This window comes from Liolophura sinensis, chromosome 9 (genome assembly GCF_032854445.1).
Source record: "Liolophura sinensis isolate JHLJ2023 chromosome 9, CUHK_Ljap_v2, whole genome shotgun sequence".
Lineage (NCBI taxonomy): Eukaryota > Metazoa > Mollusca > Polyplacophora > Chitonida > Chitonidae > Liolophura > Liolophura sinensis.
The window spans coordinates 9,145,218-9,163,536 of record NC_088303.1 but is presented as its reverse complement, the minus strand read 5'-3'; the positions used below and the strand labels follow the sequence as shown (position 1 = coordinate 9,163,536).

Here is an 18,319-nt window from a genome sequence, read left to right as displayed (position 1 = left end):
ATGAAATTATTTACACTATCACATGATAAAACTTCACAATGCATTCGGAGTATGAGATATAAAATGGTTCACGTTACAAAGACCACGAAATTTACTCAAAACACACCAATTGAAATACCAAATTAAAAGAAAGACTAAAAATGCAGTAAAGAAGTTGATCAGACCGACAACTGCAAACGATCGATATGTAAAAAACACTTCCACTTGTTTTTCTTAGTTACCGGTATATTTATTTTATATTTTTTTTTCTTTATATTTTTGTGTAGGAAAATTATTTCTGTCATCTTTCACTTATGCGCTGAAATGATTGTGCTGGTAAAACTGCTTGTGACGTCAGATACCCCCGAACACTGGCAGAATGCACGTTCCATACGCCCAACTAAGAATTCAAACATTCTGATGCATTTTACTCCCATACAAAGCCTAAAAAAACAATGAATGTATTTTTAGATATTATTTTTTTGGAGGCCTGTCTGGTGCAGTTCACTTACATTTGAAGCCTTGATCTTTAGTTTAACATAAATTCAAAGCTTCATAAATTATAGCTTAAAGACTGCCGGCATAAGAAAATACAAAACTCAAAATTGTTTGATACAAATTTATACCGCCAACATGTGGTATCCACAGTTCCCCACACCCTTAAGTTATTTTGATTCTTCATAATACTGCTAAATGTTGACATTAAACTTCTGATTGTTGTCAAAATTCTGATGAAAATAAAGAATATAGCACATCTGCTTTTGCAATAGTCTGAAGACAGGACAACCTGCCTCCTATATGTAATTGTTATTAAACAACATAAGTACATTATTCCTCGTTATTAAGCAGGCCACCTTATGAAAAATTAAGATTAAAAATTAATTGCAACCCATTTCAAGATAGTTGGAATGAAACTAAATTCTTTGCATACATCCACATATTAGAGTATAATAAAGTGTTCTTAAATCGTTTTCTTCCCTTTCACGAATCCACGAATGAAATTCACTTGGAGCCCTTACTTGGTTCTGAGAATGCCATGTTTAGCCCTTTGTCATGTTTGTTGTGTAACAACATCAACAGTGTAACAATATCAACAATGTAACAATACACCAGCTGAATGCACATTCACTTTGTGGTTTCTGTCTCCATCTTTTTTTTTTTTTTTTTTTTTTTTTGAAGTTTTGCCTGTGTATGTTTGTTTGTATTCATGTATGTTATTGTGGCTACGATTTAAGAAGACCATGCATTATCACACAGCCGACTTTCGGTCATAGTATCATCATTATTAGGGATGCCGCTTTCTGGACATAACACAGGTTCTAGTACCAAAAACAGGCTCTGTCCAGGTATTCAAACAAGCTGCCTCAGAGTAATGCTCCAAATCACCATGCCAAGATCACTCGACCCATTTTCAGCACTAGACTCTCTGCTACATCAAAAACGGGTAAGCCCTATAATACTACAACTTAAAACTGACTCTCTAAATGGCATCTGCCGATCTCACTTTGGGGCAGATAACACCGATATTTAGCAATTTTGGAATGAGGGCATTCTACCGTTAACAATTATTATTACCTCCAGAGTTACCTCCCTTAGGCGATATTTCCTTTTTACACACACATTTACATTGTGCGTAATATTTTAAAATTTGTGTACCCGTCATATTTCCAATTACACAAAATATAACATTAATAAAATAAATAAATAAATATCACGTTACAATCGCATTTAAATGTTTTCTCATCTGTGAGGATTCCCTCAAAAAATTAAGATCAGTTATTTTGCAAAAATAAAATGAAATCAAATCTGTTAAGTACCCTATTTTTGGCAGTGCACTTTGATATCATGGCTTAGTTATTTGGACTAAAAACAAATCTCATGGAATTAACCGTTAGATTTAGATGAAGATGGAGAATTTTATCACTGAGATTTTCTATGGTTACACAGTTACATGGATTGTGAATGCTGTATGTGACAGCTGATATTTACAAAAGATTTAGGTGAAAATTGAACAAAATGACAAATTTGCAACAAATCTAAATGATCATTGATACATGAAATTGTGATACTTGTTAATGTTTTTTCACAGGTTTTGAAAGCTGCAATCACTCTTATTAATGAGATTTGTTTTTGTTTTGTTTTTATTTCTATTTTCGTTTATACGACCTGTACTAAATAAAAAGTAAAATCATTCAAATCTCCCAGATTTTTCTGGGATCAAATGAGCTTTTATGTTAACTTTAAACTCTCTATATAGGAATATTGTCATGTCAGTCAGAGCTGAAGGATTAAGTTATTAGGTGACATTGATATAAACTTTAACTCAGAACTCTTTTCTTTCTTGACTTTGTCTTAAGGTTATTTAATGTATGTGTGGTTTTGATTTAACAAAATATATCTTATTCCAAAACTTTAATATAGCACAACATTAATCTCACATGGTTTTCCCACAAAGGGACGCTATACACTTCTAGAGTTAACCTATGTCTTCCTCAGTGACATTAATTTCACGGTATAAAACTGGAGCTCTGGTAGCTTTGAACAGGTTCTGTATCTCTTCTATTGTTCTTCCTTTTGTCTCCGGAACTCGGAAAAATGTGAAGAGCCAGAATAATGCCAAGAGGACAGCAAAGATGATGAATGTATAGGGACCAATGGCATCCTGAAAACAAACCAGACTAGTGTTAGGCAGCAAAGATGGTGAATGTATAGGGACCAATGGCATCCTGAAAACAAACCAGACTAGCGTTAGGCAGCAAAGATGGTGAATGTATAGGGACCAATGGCATCCTGAAAACAAACCAGACTAGTGTTAGGCAGCAAAGATGATGAATGTATAGGGACCAATGGCATCCTGAAAACAAACCAGACTAGTGTTAGGCTGCAAAGATGATGAATGTGTAGGGACCAATGGCATCCTGAAAACAAACCAGACTAGTGTTAGACAGCAAAGATGGTGAATGTATAGTGACCAATGGCATCCTGAAAACAAACCAGTCTAGTGTTAGGCAGCAAAGATGGTGAATGTGTAAGGACCACTGGCATCCTGAAAACAAACCAGACTAGTGTTAGGCAGCAAAGATGATGCATGTATAGGGGCCAATGGCATCCTGAAAACAAACCAGACTACTGTTAGGCAGCAAAGATGGTGAATGTGTAGGGACCAATGGCATCCTGAAAACAAACCAGGCTAGTGTTAGGCAGCAAAGATGGTGAATGTGTAGGGACCAATGGCATCCTGAAAACAAACCAGACTAGTGTTAGGCTGCAAAGATGATGAATGTTTAGGGACCAATGGCATCCTGAAAACAAACCAGACTAGTGTTAGGCACCAAAGATGATGAATGTATAGGGACCAATGGCAGCCTGAAAACAAACCAGGCTAGTGTTAGGCAGCAAAGATGGTGAATGTGTAGGGACCAATGGCATCCTGAAAACAAACCAGACTAGTGTTAGGCTGCAAAGATGATGAATGTTTAGGGACCAATGGCATCCTGAAAACAAACCTGACTAGTGTTAAGCAGCAAAGATGGTGAATGTATAGGGACCAATGGCATCCTGAAAACAAACCGGACTAGTGTTAGGCAGCAAAGATGGTGAATGTGTAGAGACCAATGGCATCCTGAAAACAAATCAGGCTAGTGTTAGACAGCAAAGATGATGAATGTATAGCGACCAATGGCATCCTGAAAACAAATCAGGCAATGTCACAAAGGAAGTAACAAGCACATCATCATACTACAAGCATGTCACAAAGAAAGTAACAAGGTCATCGCCATACTACAGGTTTACTGTCACATTATGGAAGTAACAGGAAAATCACCTTAGTAAAGGATTAATGTCACAAGCATATTGCCCATACTGCTGGTACAAACATAACAATCATCCTACATGTATGCCCAATCCTGCTGCTGTCAGTTGAAGTGCAACTCATGCGGGCTTCCTCACTGGTCGTATACAGAAAAGTCTGCCAGCAACCTGCGAATGGTCGGCCATCATAAAAACCACCGATGAAGGACACCTCATTGTAGAATATTTCAATTTTCATACATTTTTAAGGGCCTCTGTTCCTATGGTAGACCTCCACCTCACGTCCACACCACAACATGTACCTAGCCCAAAAATTCAGTCTAAGGATGGCTTGTATTTACTGATATGTGGAGATATCCCAGATGACATGTGGATTTGATCATCACATTGTATCATAGCTACCCCACGCCATCATTAAGAAATTGTTTGTTGCGGGTAACAAACACTGTTTTTTTGATGTCGGGTCGGTCAGTCGGATTTTTTTTTTTTTTGGAAAGTAATTCCCGGCCTGCATAATCTGAATGTTAATTGAATTATTGCAGGTCAAATTTTCGTCACCTGCTTAAGGGCATACATTTCCGATTTTAATTGCTCTTTAAAGTTTTCATAACCAAGTTCTTTCACACTGAAGTCAAATATTCCTTCTTGATTCTGGATCCAATATTAAATTTGAGTAAATTTGCGAACTTTAAACCTAAACAACTGAAGTTGAAAGGCATCCATTGCTTTTGCCACTGTGGAGAAGGGACAACAAATTGCTTTCACCACACGGAAATTATATTTGCCAAATTATATTTTTGGACGCACAGGGCACTCCGAGGGAACAGCAGCATCTGGTAATCGGACACTAAGAAGGGCTGGATTAGGCCCTGCATGCACAAACCACATGTACACACCACAAATGTACATCAAGATGGATTTCACACATCCACACTACAAATGTACATCAAGGCGGACTTCATACATCCACACCACAAATGTACATCAAGGCGGATTTTATACATCCACACCACAAGTGTACATCAAAGCGGATTTCATACATCCACACCACAAATGTACATCAAGATGGATTTCATACATCCACACCACAAATGTACATCAAGGTGGATTTTATACATCCACACCACAAATGTACATCAAGGCGGATTTCATACATTCACACCACAAATGTACATCAAGGCGGATTTCATACATCCACACCACAAATGTACATCAAGGCGGATTTCATACATCCACACCACAAATGTACATCAAGGCGGATTTCATACATCCACACCACAAATGTACATCAAGGCGGATTTCATACATCCACACCACAAATGTACATCAAGGCGGATTTCATACATCCACGCCACAAATGTACATCAAGATGGATTTCATACATCCACACCACAAATGTACATCAAGGCAGATTGCATACATCCACACTACAAATGTACATCAAGGCGGATTTCATACATCCACACCACAAATGTACATCAAGGCGGATTTCATACATCCACACCACAAATGTACATCAAGGCTGATTTCATACATCCACACCACAAATGTACATCAAGATGGATTTCATACATCCACACCACAAATGTACATCAAGGCAGATTGCATACATCCACACCACAAATGTACATCAAGATGGATTTCATACATCCACACCACAAATGTACATCAAGGCGGATTTCATACATCCACACCACAAATGTACATCAAGCCGGATTTCATACATCCACACCACAAGTGTACATCAAGATGGATTTCATACATCCACACCACAAATGTACATCAAGGCAGATTTCATACATCCACACCACAAATGTACATCAAGGCAGATTTCATACATCCACACCACAAATGTACATCAAGGCAGATTTCATACATCCACACTACAAATGTACATCAAGGCAGATTTCATACATCCACACCACAAATGTACATCAAGGCGGATTTCATACATCCACACCACAAATGTACATCAAGATGGATTTCATACATCCACACCACAAATGTACATCATGGCAGATTTCATACATCCACACCACAAATGTACATCAAGATGGATTTCATACATCCACACCACAAATGTACATCAAGGCAGATTTCATACATCCACACCACAAATGTACATCAAGATGGATTTCATACATCCACACCACAAATGTACATCAAGATGGATTTCATACATCCACACCACAAATGTACATCAAGATGGATTTCATACATCCACACCACAAATGTACATCAAGATGGATTTCACACATCCACACCACAAATGTACATCAAGGCAGATTTCATACATCCACACCACAAATGTACATCAAGGCGAATTTCATACATCCACACCACAAATGTACATCAAGGCAGATTTCATACATCCACACCACAAATGTACATCAAGATGGATTTCATACATCCACAAATGTACATCAAGGCAGATTTCATACATCCACACCACAAATGTACATCAAGGCGGATTTCATACATCCACACCACAAGTGTACATCAAGGCGGATTTCATACATCCACACCACAAATGTACATCAAGATGGATTTCATACATCCACACCACAAATGTACATCAAGATGGATTTCATACATCCACACAACAAATGTACATCAAGGTGGATTTCATACATCCACACCACAAATGTACATCAAGATGGATTTCATACATCCACACCACAAATGTACATCAAGGTGGATTTCATACATCCACACCACAAATGTACATCAAGGTGGATTTCATACATCCACACCACAAATGTACATCAAGATGGATTTCATACATCCACACCACAAATGTACATCAAGGTGGATTTCATACATCCACTCACCAAATGTACATCAAGAAGGATTTTATACATCCATGCCACAAATGACGTTTGTAAAATTCCAACATGACAAGCAATAAAATAAAACAAAAAAGAAATTACCTTGACCTCTGGGAAGCCTAGTCCTACTGTAAAGTTCGCAAACCAGTTGACAAGGACGGACAAGCTGACAGCTGCAGGCCGCGGACCCTGCGCAAAGAGCTCAGCCACAATAAACCACGGAATAGAACCTGAAATGATTATACATCCTCTGTACAGTTCTGGACAAACAATGTACATGTAATAGATCAGGGATACAATTGTACACGAACCAAACTTATGAACATACATCCTCTGTACAGCTGCGGACATACAATGTACGTGTAATAGATCAGGGATAAAACAGTACATGAACCAAACTTATGAACATACATCCTCTGTACAGCTCTGAACAAACAAAGTACATGTAATAGATCAGGGATAAAACAGTACATGAACCAAACTTATGAACATACATCCTCTGTACAGCTCTGAACAAACAAAGTACATGTAATAGATCAGGGATACAATTGTACACAAACCAAACTTATACATGTGAATCTATCCAGTAAATATTAGATTTATAACTCAGATAGTGTTCATATATGACACAGCAGCAAAACAGAATTCATTTGCCAAAAATTGTGAGATTTTTACAAACTGCCACACAATTTTCAAGTTAATGAAAGTTGGAACAACATGATTTCTGTGACAACCTTTTGGGGAGAAAAGATCATATCTGATGTAAAGGATGCTCCATCAGTATATAAAAAAAAGAACTATATTCAGTTTTATACATTCAACTCCTGATGATTTATCTGACGCACCTGGTCCAGTTGCGAAGAAGATGATGTAAAAAGTGATGGACACAATGCTAAGGTAGGAAAACCAGCTGACAGAGTCCTGTGGTGAGAAATTATTGATTATTGATTACTGATGTGGTAAGAAACTTACAGTACTGGTAAAATGCAACACATGTGTTTTATTATCACAAACAAAACAAACAGGTCAAAACTGAAGAAGAAACATTAAAACAGCAAAACTTGTGGCAGGAAAAAACGGGTTTGGATTTATAAATAATATCAACAACTGGAAATGGAAACAATCTATCACATTTAAAAATTCTTGTATGACAAATTCTGCTTGAAGATATTTGGATTATGACCACATTAACATGGTTTATGTACAGGTACAACATTTACAACCCAATTCAAATGAATTATTAAAAACCAAATTTATGCACATTGCACAGTGTATGAAACATACAATTACCTTGAAAATAAGTGCTAAGGATAGCACTGTAGTGAATACAAACATTCCCCCTAAGCCAATCAGGTGAAGTGTACGCCTGCCAGCCCTGTCCACAATCAGTGCTGATATCAGCGTCATCAGGACATTTATAACCCCTGTGCCAAGAGTCGCATATTTCGATACCGCTTCCGATAAATTAGCTCCTTCAAATATGTCAGTTGAGTAATAAATTACCTGGATAGAAACAGAAAACTCCAAATATGTCAAAGTAAAACTTACGAGTACATGAATAATTACGGCTTAACGCCACATCGGCAATTGTTCAGACATATCATGGCGACACACAAGGATACAATGTTGTACTACACTGTACACAGAGACATTTCTGTTGTCATTAATTACCATCTCCCCTTCACCATAAGCCATTATCATCTTATGTTCCCCTTTGTACACCATTACCATCCTCACTTTAATAGTCTCATGTTATTAAATACCATCTTATCTTCAGCTCATGACCTCACCTGCATCTTCCTTTTACATCATGCCTTTACCATCTTCCCTTTGCAACATCAATACTATACAGTCTTCCCTTTCCCTTATGCAATTACCACATTCCAGTCACCTTTTGTTATTACCATTTTCTCCTTGCGTTAATATACCATTACAATCTTCCTGTCACCTTATGCTATTATTATCTTCCCTTCACCTTATGCCATTACCATCTTCCCTTCACCTCACACCAATATCATCTTCCCTTCGCCGTATGCCATTACCATCTTCACCTTACACCATTACCACCTTCCCTTCACCTTAATATGACATTTAACACCATCTTCCCTTCACCCAAATATGCTGTTACCGTCTTCTCTTTACCTTATGCCATTAACACCTTCCCTTACCTTAATGTGCCATTACCATCTTCCCTTCACTTGATGCTATTACTGTCTTCCCTTCACCTTATGTGTGGCTCAGTCGGTTAGCGCGCTAGCGCTGCGTAATGACCCAGAAGCCTCTCACCAATGCGGTCGCTGTGAGTTCAAGACCAGCTCATGCTGCCTTCCTATCCGGCCGTACGTGGGAAGGTTTGCCAGCAACCTGCGGATGGTCGTGGGTTTCCCCCGGGCTCTGCCCGGTTTCCACCCACCATAATGCTGGCCGCCGTCGTATAAGTGAAATATTCTTGAGTACGGCGTAAAACACCAATCATAATCATAATCACCTTATGTCATTGCCGTCTTCCTTTCACCTTGTGCCAGTACCGCCTTCCCTTCACCTTAATATGCCATTTAATACCATCTTCCCTTCACCTTAATTTGACCTTACCATCTTCCCTTCACCTTAATTTGACCTTACCATCTTCTCTTCCCTTTATACCAATAACACCTTCCCTTCACCTTACAACAGTACCATCTTCCCTTCACCTTATGCCATTACCATCTTCACAAATTTAGGTAATGGAAATTGTATCATCTTAAATGTACACGTATAAACTTTACTACAGCACTGCAAATCATATGCATATTTCCCTTCAAACAGTAATACACTGACTCATAAATTCAACAAGGTCCACGGTGGCTTGGACACTGCCATAAGACGTAAATGAGGACATGTACAAAGTATGTACCTGAGCTTACTACAGGAGGTTTCCTATCACTTACAGCATTAATCCCTGAGAACTGCTGAGAGAGTTGCATGACCAAGCTGATGATGAGGGCATGGCGCAGGAATGGGTCTACCAGCAGATTCCGTACACTGAACTGTTAACAGTCAACGGAGAATTACACTCATCAGAAGCCAACACAACTTTCAACTCAATGTACTTCTAGATGAATATCTTTAGCAAGCACAAAGACCACAGTGATTTCTAAACTACTTTCAACAAAAGTGATTTTCAAAAGTTAGGACTCTTTAAAAAGACAATAGGTTTCACTTTGACTGTTTCGGGCTGGCAGTTTGTCACCTGACCTTCTCCTGCCGACTGGCCTCTTCTCTTTCCCGCCTCATTTCTTCCACCTCGTCTGTCACATTGGAAGAGCCCCGTAGCCATGTAAGAGCTGAACAGGAAAAGAAAAGAAAATCAACAAATGATTGAGGTTTAATGACTGTTTAATATTTCAGCTTCAAACCCGGTGAGCACAGTATGATGAAAAGAAGAGGAAAACAGGTTTGTTTGTCACGTGTTGATAACACAGAACTATCTGATGTGTTAAATGAACAGAGGAAGGGCAAATTCTACTGGAAAATCCCAAAACTTTATTACAAAAATTAATATTACACTCAAAATGACAAAGACAAATAACACTCCTATTGTTATCATATGTATGTCAATACTATAAAAAGCTTTTAATACAAAATCATCCAAAGTGAGAAAACTGTTTTTCCAATCGCTTTTATACTTTTTAGGATTATGGTAATGTCAAAAAGTCTTGTTAGAGATTGTAACAATGTACAGTCTGAAAGCATCTGAACCTCTCAACAGACACTCCCACTTCATGAAGCCTAACAAAACAAGGCATTCAGAGAATTCCAGTGGCTCACCAGATTGATCAGTTGGTAATGTTCAAGTCATGTGATACATTCAAATATTGCCCTCTAAACCAGCCAAAAAAGAGGAATGATCAACGCTGTCATACACAGATATTATCCTCCAACTACATAGTGCTAAGTTCCTGCTATTAAATCAACATTAAAGGCCAAAATTATTACACTGTCACAACTATGAATGTTTATCGTATGTGTAAGGATTGCAGAGCAGTGACTTCATATGTTATGGAGTTGTAAATCATTGTGGTGGTAAAAAGACACTGTAGGGAGTTTATGCACACACATACCACACACATCTTCGATATGCAAATCGGGAACTTCATTTGGCAGTCCGTATACTATAGGTGGTAACTGCAACCCTGTGAATAGCTGAGAAAAATGTTGACCTGAGAAGTAAAAGACTTCCTTGGTCTTTGATATGCAGGATATGCAAATCTGTGTTGCCACTGTAACCCTATGTTTGGCTATCTGTGTACTACGGGTGGCCACTGTAACCCTATGATTGGCTAGCTGTGTACTACAGGTGGCCACTGTAACCCTATGATTGGCTAGCTGTGTACTACGGGTGGCTACTGTAACACTATGATTGGCTATCTGTGTACTACAGGTGGCTACGGGAGGCTACTGTGACCCTATGATTGGCTATCTGTGTACTACAGGTGGCCACTTTAACCCTATGATTGGTAAGCTGTGTACTACGGGTGGCTACTGTAACCCTATGATTGGCTATCTGTGTACTACAGGTGGCCACTTCAACCCTATGATTGGTTAGCTGTGTACTACGGGTGGCCACTGTAACCCTATGATTGGCTAGCTGTGTACTATGGGTGGCCACTGTAACCCTATGATTGGCTAGCTGTGTACTACAGGTGGCTACTGTAACCCTATGATTGGCTATCTGTGTACTATGGGTGGCTACGGGAGGCCACTGTAACCCTATGATTGGCTATCTGTGTACTACTGGTGGTGACTGTAACCCTATGTTTGGCTATCTGTGTACTACGGGTGGCCACTGTAACTCTATGATTGGCTACTTGTGTACTACAGGAGGCCACTGTAACCCTATGATTGGCTATCTGTGTACTACTGGAGGCGACTGTAACTCTATGATTGGCTAGCTGTGTACGACGGGTAGCCACTGTAACCCTATGATTGGCTAGCTGTGTACGAAGGGTAGCCACTGTAACCCTAAGACTGGCCAAAAACTTTAACCAAGCTGGACACCAACACTGATACCGCCACTGCCACCGACAGTATCTGATCCACCTTTCACAATATCTCTGTAAGGCGAGCTAATAAAATGAGATAAGTCTTGACATGTACAAGCAAACATACTCTCCATAATAAATAACCATAAATTTCGTCCATGACTGACTTGCCAATTTCTCCTGTTTCTGAGAATTCTATTGATTTTAGAAAAGGGTTTTGCGGTTTGCTTGGAACATGGGATGATATTCTACTGGAAAATTGTAACATACTGTGCCAAAAATAATATTTTGTGATATTTATTAGCCTCTAAAATGCACTTTTGTGGCGAAATTTGAGGGTCATTTAGGGTATGTATAAATGGAGGTGCTGGGCTTACCTGTTCTGGCCTCCTCATCCAGTCCTTTATTTAGTATCAGAAATCTGGGGGTTTCTGGGCAGAAGGGTAAAACAATGAGCTGGAAAATCACAGGAACTATGGAGAAACCTATGAAACAAGGAGATACGTACAACAGTGAAATAAGAAACAAGTAAATACATACAACAGTGATATATGAGAAAAGTAGATACATACAACAGTGAAATAAGAGACACCCAATTGAGCTGTACAATACTGCCAATGTTACACACAGTGGAGATGTACAATACTGCCTATATGTGTAAGACTCACCCAGTAGAGCTGTACAATACTGCCTATATGTGTATGACTCGCCCAGTAGAGCTGTACAATACTGCCTACATGTATATATGTATGACTCACCCAGTAGAGCTGTACAATACTGCCTACATATCTATGACTCACCCAGTAGAGCTGTACAATACTGCCTACATGTGTACGACTCACCCAGTAGAGCTGTACAATACTGCCTACATGTGTATGTGTTTGACTTGCCCAGTAGAGCTGTACAATACTGCCTACATGTGTATGACTCGTCCAGTAGAGCTGTGCAGTACTGCCTATATGTGTATGACTCGGCCAGTAGAGCTGTACAATACTGCCTACATATGTATGACTCGGCCAGTAGAGCTGTACAATACTGCCTACATGTGTATGACCCGTCCAGTAGAGCTGTGCAGTACTGCCTATATGTGTATGACTCGCCCAGCAGAGCTGTACAATACTGCCTCCATGTGTATGACTTGCCCAGTAGAGCTGTACAATACTTCCTACATATGTATGACTTGCCCAGTAGAGCTGTACAATACTGCCCACATGTATGACTCACCCAGTAGTGCTGGCCACAGCTTTTCTGTCCCCAAAGCAAAGGACTGGCCAATCAGTTCTGACACCAGTACCCCTGTGGTGATGGACAGTTGGTTGAAGGTACCTGTGAGACCTCTGAAGGCAGTAGGGGCAATCTCGGCCAGGTACAGCGGGGCAATCGCTGTGTTCACGCCTGCATGTACAATTAACATGTCACTTAAAGCTATTGGTTAAAGAATAAATGACCAAAAGCACCACTTTCCATTTCAATATCTCATTTCTACTGGTACTGGATAAACTGTACTCAAGGAGCTTCGTTTATTTATCCATTTATTTAATTAGTGTTTAATGCCCTACTGTTAAGCTGACTGTTCATGCAGTGCAGGTACTTTTGTAGTCAGTGATACATGGAGTTATATGATTTCCTAAAGACTTCATACCTGCACTTAGGCCGATGATAAAACGGCCCACAATCAGCATCTCGTAAGACTTGGCCAGTTTGCTGCAGGCCATCAGGCCAGTGGCAACAACAACAACACCATTGTTCATCAGCAAAGAGCCTTTCCTGAAAACAGATCAACCCACACACTTCATAAAGACTGGGATGAACTGGAGCATTAGAAATAGTTCCATATCAGTAACTATTGATAGTCTCAATAGGTCTAAACAGAACTGCACTAATTATTGTGCCATGTTGCTCTCTTATTGTACCAGCCTGTGAATGGCCGTGGGTTTCCTTGGGGCTCTGTGGGTTTCCTCCCACGATAATAAAATATAAGAGAAGTATTCTTGAGTACCGATATAACATAAAAACAACAATCAAATAAAGAAATAAATCTTATTGTATCAAAACACATTAATCCTCCTGAAAGCTGTTTTCAAAAGTAATTCTATTCCAGTAAAATCTAAGAAAAAGTCTACATCTTACATATACACCACAAGCACAACAAGTCTGCCAACATGTATGTATGTACATTATTAAAGGAATAGGACAAACTTTAACTAAAACTCTCAACTTTTTTTTCCAATGGAAGTCTTTAAAATGTTAAAAACATATGAAAATGATCTTCACGCTATTTTTACTACATTCTGTTTATATCATCTTTTAATATCTTTAAAAAGCTTACAATCAGGGAAGTTTCAAATTTTTTCTGTTTATATTTTTCTTTGTTATTTGGAAATAAGAGGCTTCTTTGCATGTTTAATACATGACATTCACTTGACACCACTTGCCTTTCACAATCATGACATATATCACATTCAGGAAAGTTTGCCAGTAGCTTCCCAAAGATCAATTGTCTTTGTCCAGAATTCATGAACACTGGCTGTCATGGCAAAGGTGGAAAATTCTTGAGTTAGAGTGAGTGCTTGGGGTTTAACGTCGCACTTAACAATTTTTCAGTCATATGACAACGAAAGAATCCTTAGAGTGCATGTAATGTGCCTCCTTGTTGCAGGGCAGATTTGCAACCGCTTTTTTATCTTGTGCTGCTTCAATGAGACGCCTTACCGAAGGCAAGTAAGCCCCTCCGCCTGAGCCATTAAACTGATACGGGTCAACCAGTCGTTGCACTATCCCCTTCATGCTGAACGCCCAGCAAGGAAGTTACAACTTGCTCTTTTAAGGTTTTAGGTGTGACTCGACCCAGCACTGACCCTGGATCTACCGCTCCCATCATGAGTAAGACTTTCAACCAAAAGCAAACAAATGACTAATTTAACTTAATTCAAGTAACTTCAATTTACGAGGTGCTGCAGAATCAGAGTATAACACCAGCATATAAGCACTAATTTTATCAAGTGTGCGTACCTGCCAAACCTGTTAGCAAAGTAGCCAGCAGACACACCCCCAATCATTCCACCCACAGCATAGATAGAGACGATGATGGCCCATAGGGTGGTGAGGAGTGAGTGGGAGATAAAGTGACCTGACCGCTGCTCAACTGTCTCATTCAGGAACTCTTCTAACCTCTAGACCAAAAACATAGTCAGAAATTCTACAAGTATATTCTTATATATTTCACTGGTGTTGGACACTATGCAGTTCACAAATTGTTCACTTATATTCATTTATTTATTTGTTAATTTCATTGGTGTTATATGAATACTTAATGCAGATAGCACTATGGTGAAAGGAAACTGGACAGGTTGCTCGAGGGCATAAGACCAGTGAGGAAGCCAGCATGAGCTGGGCTTGAACTCACAGTGACACCATTGGTGAGAGGCTAATGGCCAATGCATGGCACTAGCATGCTAATCACTAGACCACCATTCACTTTATGTGACAGCAGTTCAGGTGCAGGTGGAGGACACCAGGCTACCCCCGCCCACTGTCAGTTACCAAGCACCCGACAAAGTTCCCGAATTCCAAATTCAGCCAAACCAACAATAGCTGCATTCTAGCATTCCACTTCATCCACATGCAACAAGTCTCTTAATTATTGGACTTGTGTTTTCATTATTACCACTTAATGGTTAAGACCTCTCTGACAGTACGTGGGTGGGTCTGTCAGCAAATCTGTAGATGGTCGTTGGATTCCCTCGGAACTCTGCCTGATTGCCTCCCACCATAATGCTGGCTGCCATCGTATGAAATATTCTTGAGTATGGCGTAAAAGACCAAATAAATCAATAAATAATTGTAAAGACTTATTTGATTTGAGTTTTTTTTGCCATAGTCAAGAATATGTTACTGGTAGCACCATATGTATTACGGCAGTTAGTAGGCCTACGTGTATCTCAATCTGTCCAATGACATGACATACATACACATAATGTATGCCACATGGACAAGATCTCTGCCACTTCAAACAATAGCTACTTGTAAATGTAGGGCTTGACTCTACATCTTTGTATAAGATATAGAGTCTGAACACACCAACAGGGCAGTAGGCTATTAGGTTATCTGATAATGTGATCTAATGGATATATTAGTTAACATGTCATTTAGCAAAGGCATGAAATATGCACAGACAGACATGAAACAACTGTGTCATAAGAAGCATTCTGCCACCTGCCTCAACATACCATGCACTGTAATATAGAAACCGGGAAGAGCCTGTGACTTTCTCAACAGTCCGCAGGTTGGTGACTGATCTTCCAACATAAGGCATGAGGCACTGTAATATAATCTACCTACACATATGGCACACTGTAATATAATTTGCCTACACATATGGTGCACTGTAACATAATTTGCCTACACATATGGTGCACTGTAATACCATCTGCCTACACATATGGTACACTGTAACATAACCATCCTACACATATGGTACACTGTAATATCATCTGCCTACACATACAGTGCCCTATTATATCATCTGGATACACATACGGTGCACTGCAATATCATCTGTTTACACTTATGGTATACTGCAATATAATCTGCCTACACATATGGTATACTGCAATATAATCTGCCTACACATATGGTATACGGCAACATAATCTGCCTACACATATGGTGCACTATAATATTATCTGCCTACACATATGGTGCACTGTAATATCATCTGCCTACACATATGGTGCACTGTAAAACAACAGGTCTACACATATGGTGCACTGTAATATAACATGCTTATCCATACCTGTCTACACATACAGTGTACTGTATTACAATCTGCCCACACATGCATGTTTGGTGCATTGTGATGTAACTCACCTACAAATATGGTGCACTGTAATAATACTAACTCACACAGTATACTGTAACTACCTGCCAACACATAAGGTGGCATAACCGGAAACAGAGGCATCCTTGGCATGCATTCGCGATCCACCTACACATATGGTCTGCTGTGACTACAGCTCCACACATACAATGTACTGTAACCACCTGCCTAAATAGAATGTAATGTACCACCTTCCCAAAATTTTGGTGCATAGTAACCACCCGCCTAAAATTGAGTGTATTGTAACCACCTGCCTAAAATTGGGTGTACTGTGACCACCTGTCTGAAATTGGGTCTACTGTAACCACCTGCCTAAAATTAGGTGGACTGTAACCACCTGCCTAAAATCTGGTGTATTATAACTAAAAACTGGGGGTGCTGTAACCACCTGCCTTAAATTGGGTATACAGGGACCACCTGCCTAAAATTTGGTGTACTGTGATTACCTGCCTAAAACTGAGTGTACTATAACCATCTGCGTAGAATAGGGTGTACGATAACCACCTGCCTAAAATCTGGTGTATTGTAACCACTTGCCTACAACCAGGATTATGGAAATAACCATGAAGGAAGTGTGTTTACAATTACCTTGAATTTGTCAATTTGCTTTCTTTCTCTTATAACTCCAAACCCTAACTGTTAGCCTTAGGCCTACTGATTAAGACACGAACCTAACAACCATACCTATAGGCCTATACATAATTGTGCTTAAGGACAGCCACACTTACAATTTGTGGAACATTCACCACACCGGTGTTGTAACCAAACTGAAACGATGATCAAGAACACAGGCTGCTATTGCCACTAACAAATTTCTTGTCACTCCAGCCTTCTTGTCTCCTAAAAATACAGGGAGAAAAATAAACAATAAATAATTTTTAACATATCCCTTATTTCTTGAATCTGCCACATCATGTGTGCATTGCATTCAAAGTGAAGTCAGGAAATTACAGGGATAACCATCTCATTTAGGTCAATTTTTCAACAGCACAACAACAGCATTTTGCATAATGAGAGTCAGGCCTGAGAGTGTGTCGAAAAGATTAATTAATGCATTAACTATAAGTCATCTTTGGGTTACATGTCAGGAGAAGCTGGGGTCAAGACAGATGCTGTGTCCGCCTTAATTCCAGGAAGGACACACTCACTTCCTATCAGGGAGATTGAGATCTTACTCCTGTGCCACATCATTCGGGTCAAAATAAATGTGACGATTAAAAGACATCATTTAGAATGGGTTTGGCGTGAAACAGAGCATGATATACCATAGGTTGCCGCTGTGGCAATCAAACTCTGCCAGCGCAGTGTAATGACAGCCCTTGAAACAGCCACCTGCATGGGACTATACGCCCTTATTTCACTGTTTCAAATGCCTGGTTGCCTCGGTTATTTGGCTACATCAGTATCAGATTTACCATGGTTTGGGCGCTCTCCTGGGCTTGTACTGTTGGTTAGACGTAAGTGGTTTTCGCCACGGAATAAAAGACATGGCGACAGGTCTCAAGTCAGAAATAAGGACTAAGTATCCGCTTGACGCCAGGCTCGGCAATATCAACCCCCCTGAGTTTGGATATCTTTTGACACAATCGGCATGTGGTGTAAACCTGTAGTAGTGTTGTTGTTGTTGTTGTTTGTGTCTATCTAAAAACCACCTCGAAGAAAAGAAACAATAAGTTGTCGCCAGTAGTGTGAAACTTCGTATGATTTACTTACTGTCCTTGGTCTCCGGTTCATCATCTGTCCGTCGTCCTTGGACATTTCCATCACTCAGTAGAGGTTCGTGTTCTGTCATTATCCCCACA

General features: G+C 39.6%; 1 protein-coding gene across 1 annotated transcript; it reads right to left on the bottom strand.

Moving 5' to 3' along the window:
* Positions 1-1,140: 1,140 nt before the first annotated feature.
* LOC135474844 (solute carrier family 2, facilitated glucose transporter member 1-like) lies at positions 1,141-17,353 on the bottom strand. The gene is made up of 11 exons (XM_064754459.1): positions 17,246-17,353; positions 14,651-14,811; positions 13,281-13,405; positions 12,863-13,033; positions 12,016-12,123; positions 9,852-9,940; positions 9,545-9,643; positions 7,908-8,120; positions 7,463-7,538; positions 6,720-6,847; positions 1,141-2,641 (listed from the first exon to the last, which is right to left on the bottom strand). The coding sequence occupies exons 2-11, from the start codon at positions 14,695-14,697 to the stop codon at positions 2,456-2,458; spliced, it is 1,242 nt and encodes a 413-aa protein (XP_064610529.1). The 5' UTR covers positions 14,698-14,811; positions 17,246-17,353; the 3' UTR covers positions 1,141-2,455.
* Between the last annotated feature and the right edge of the window lie 966 nt (positions 17,354-18,319).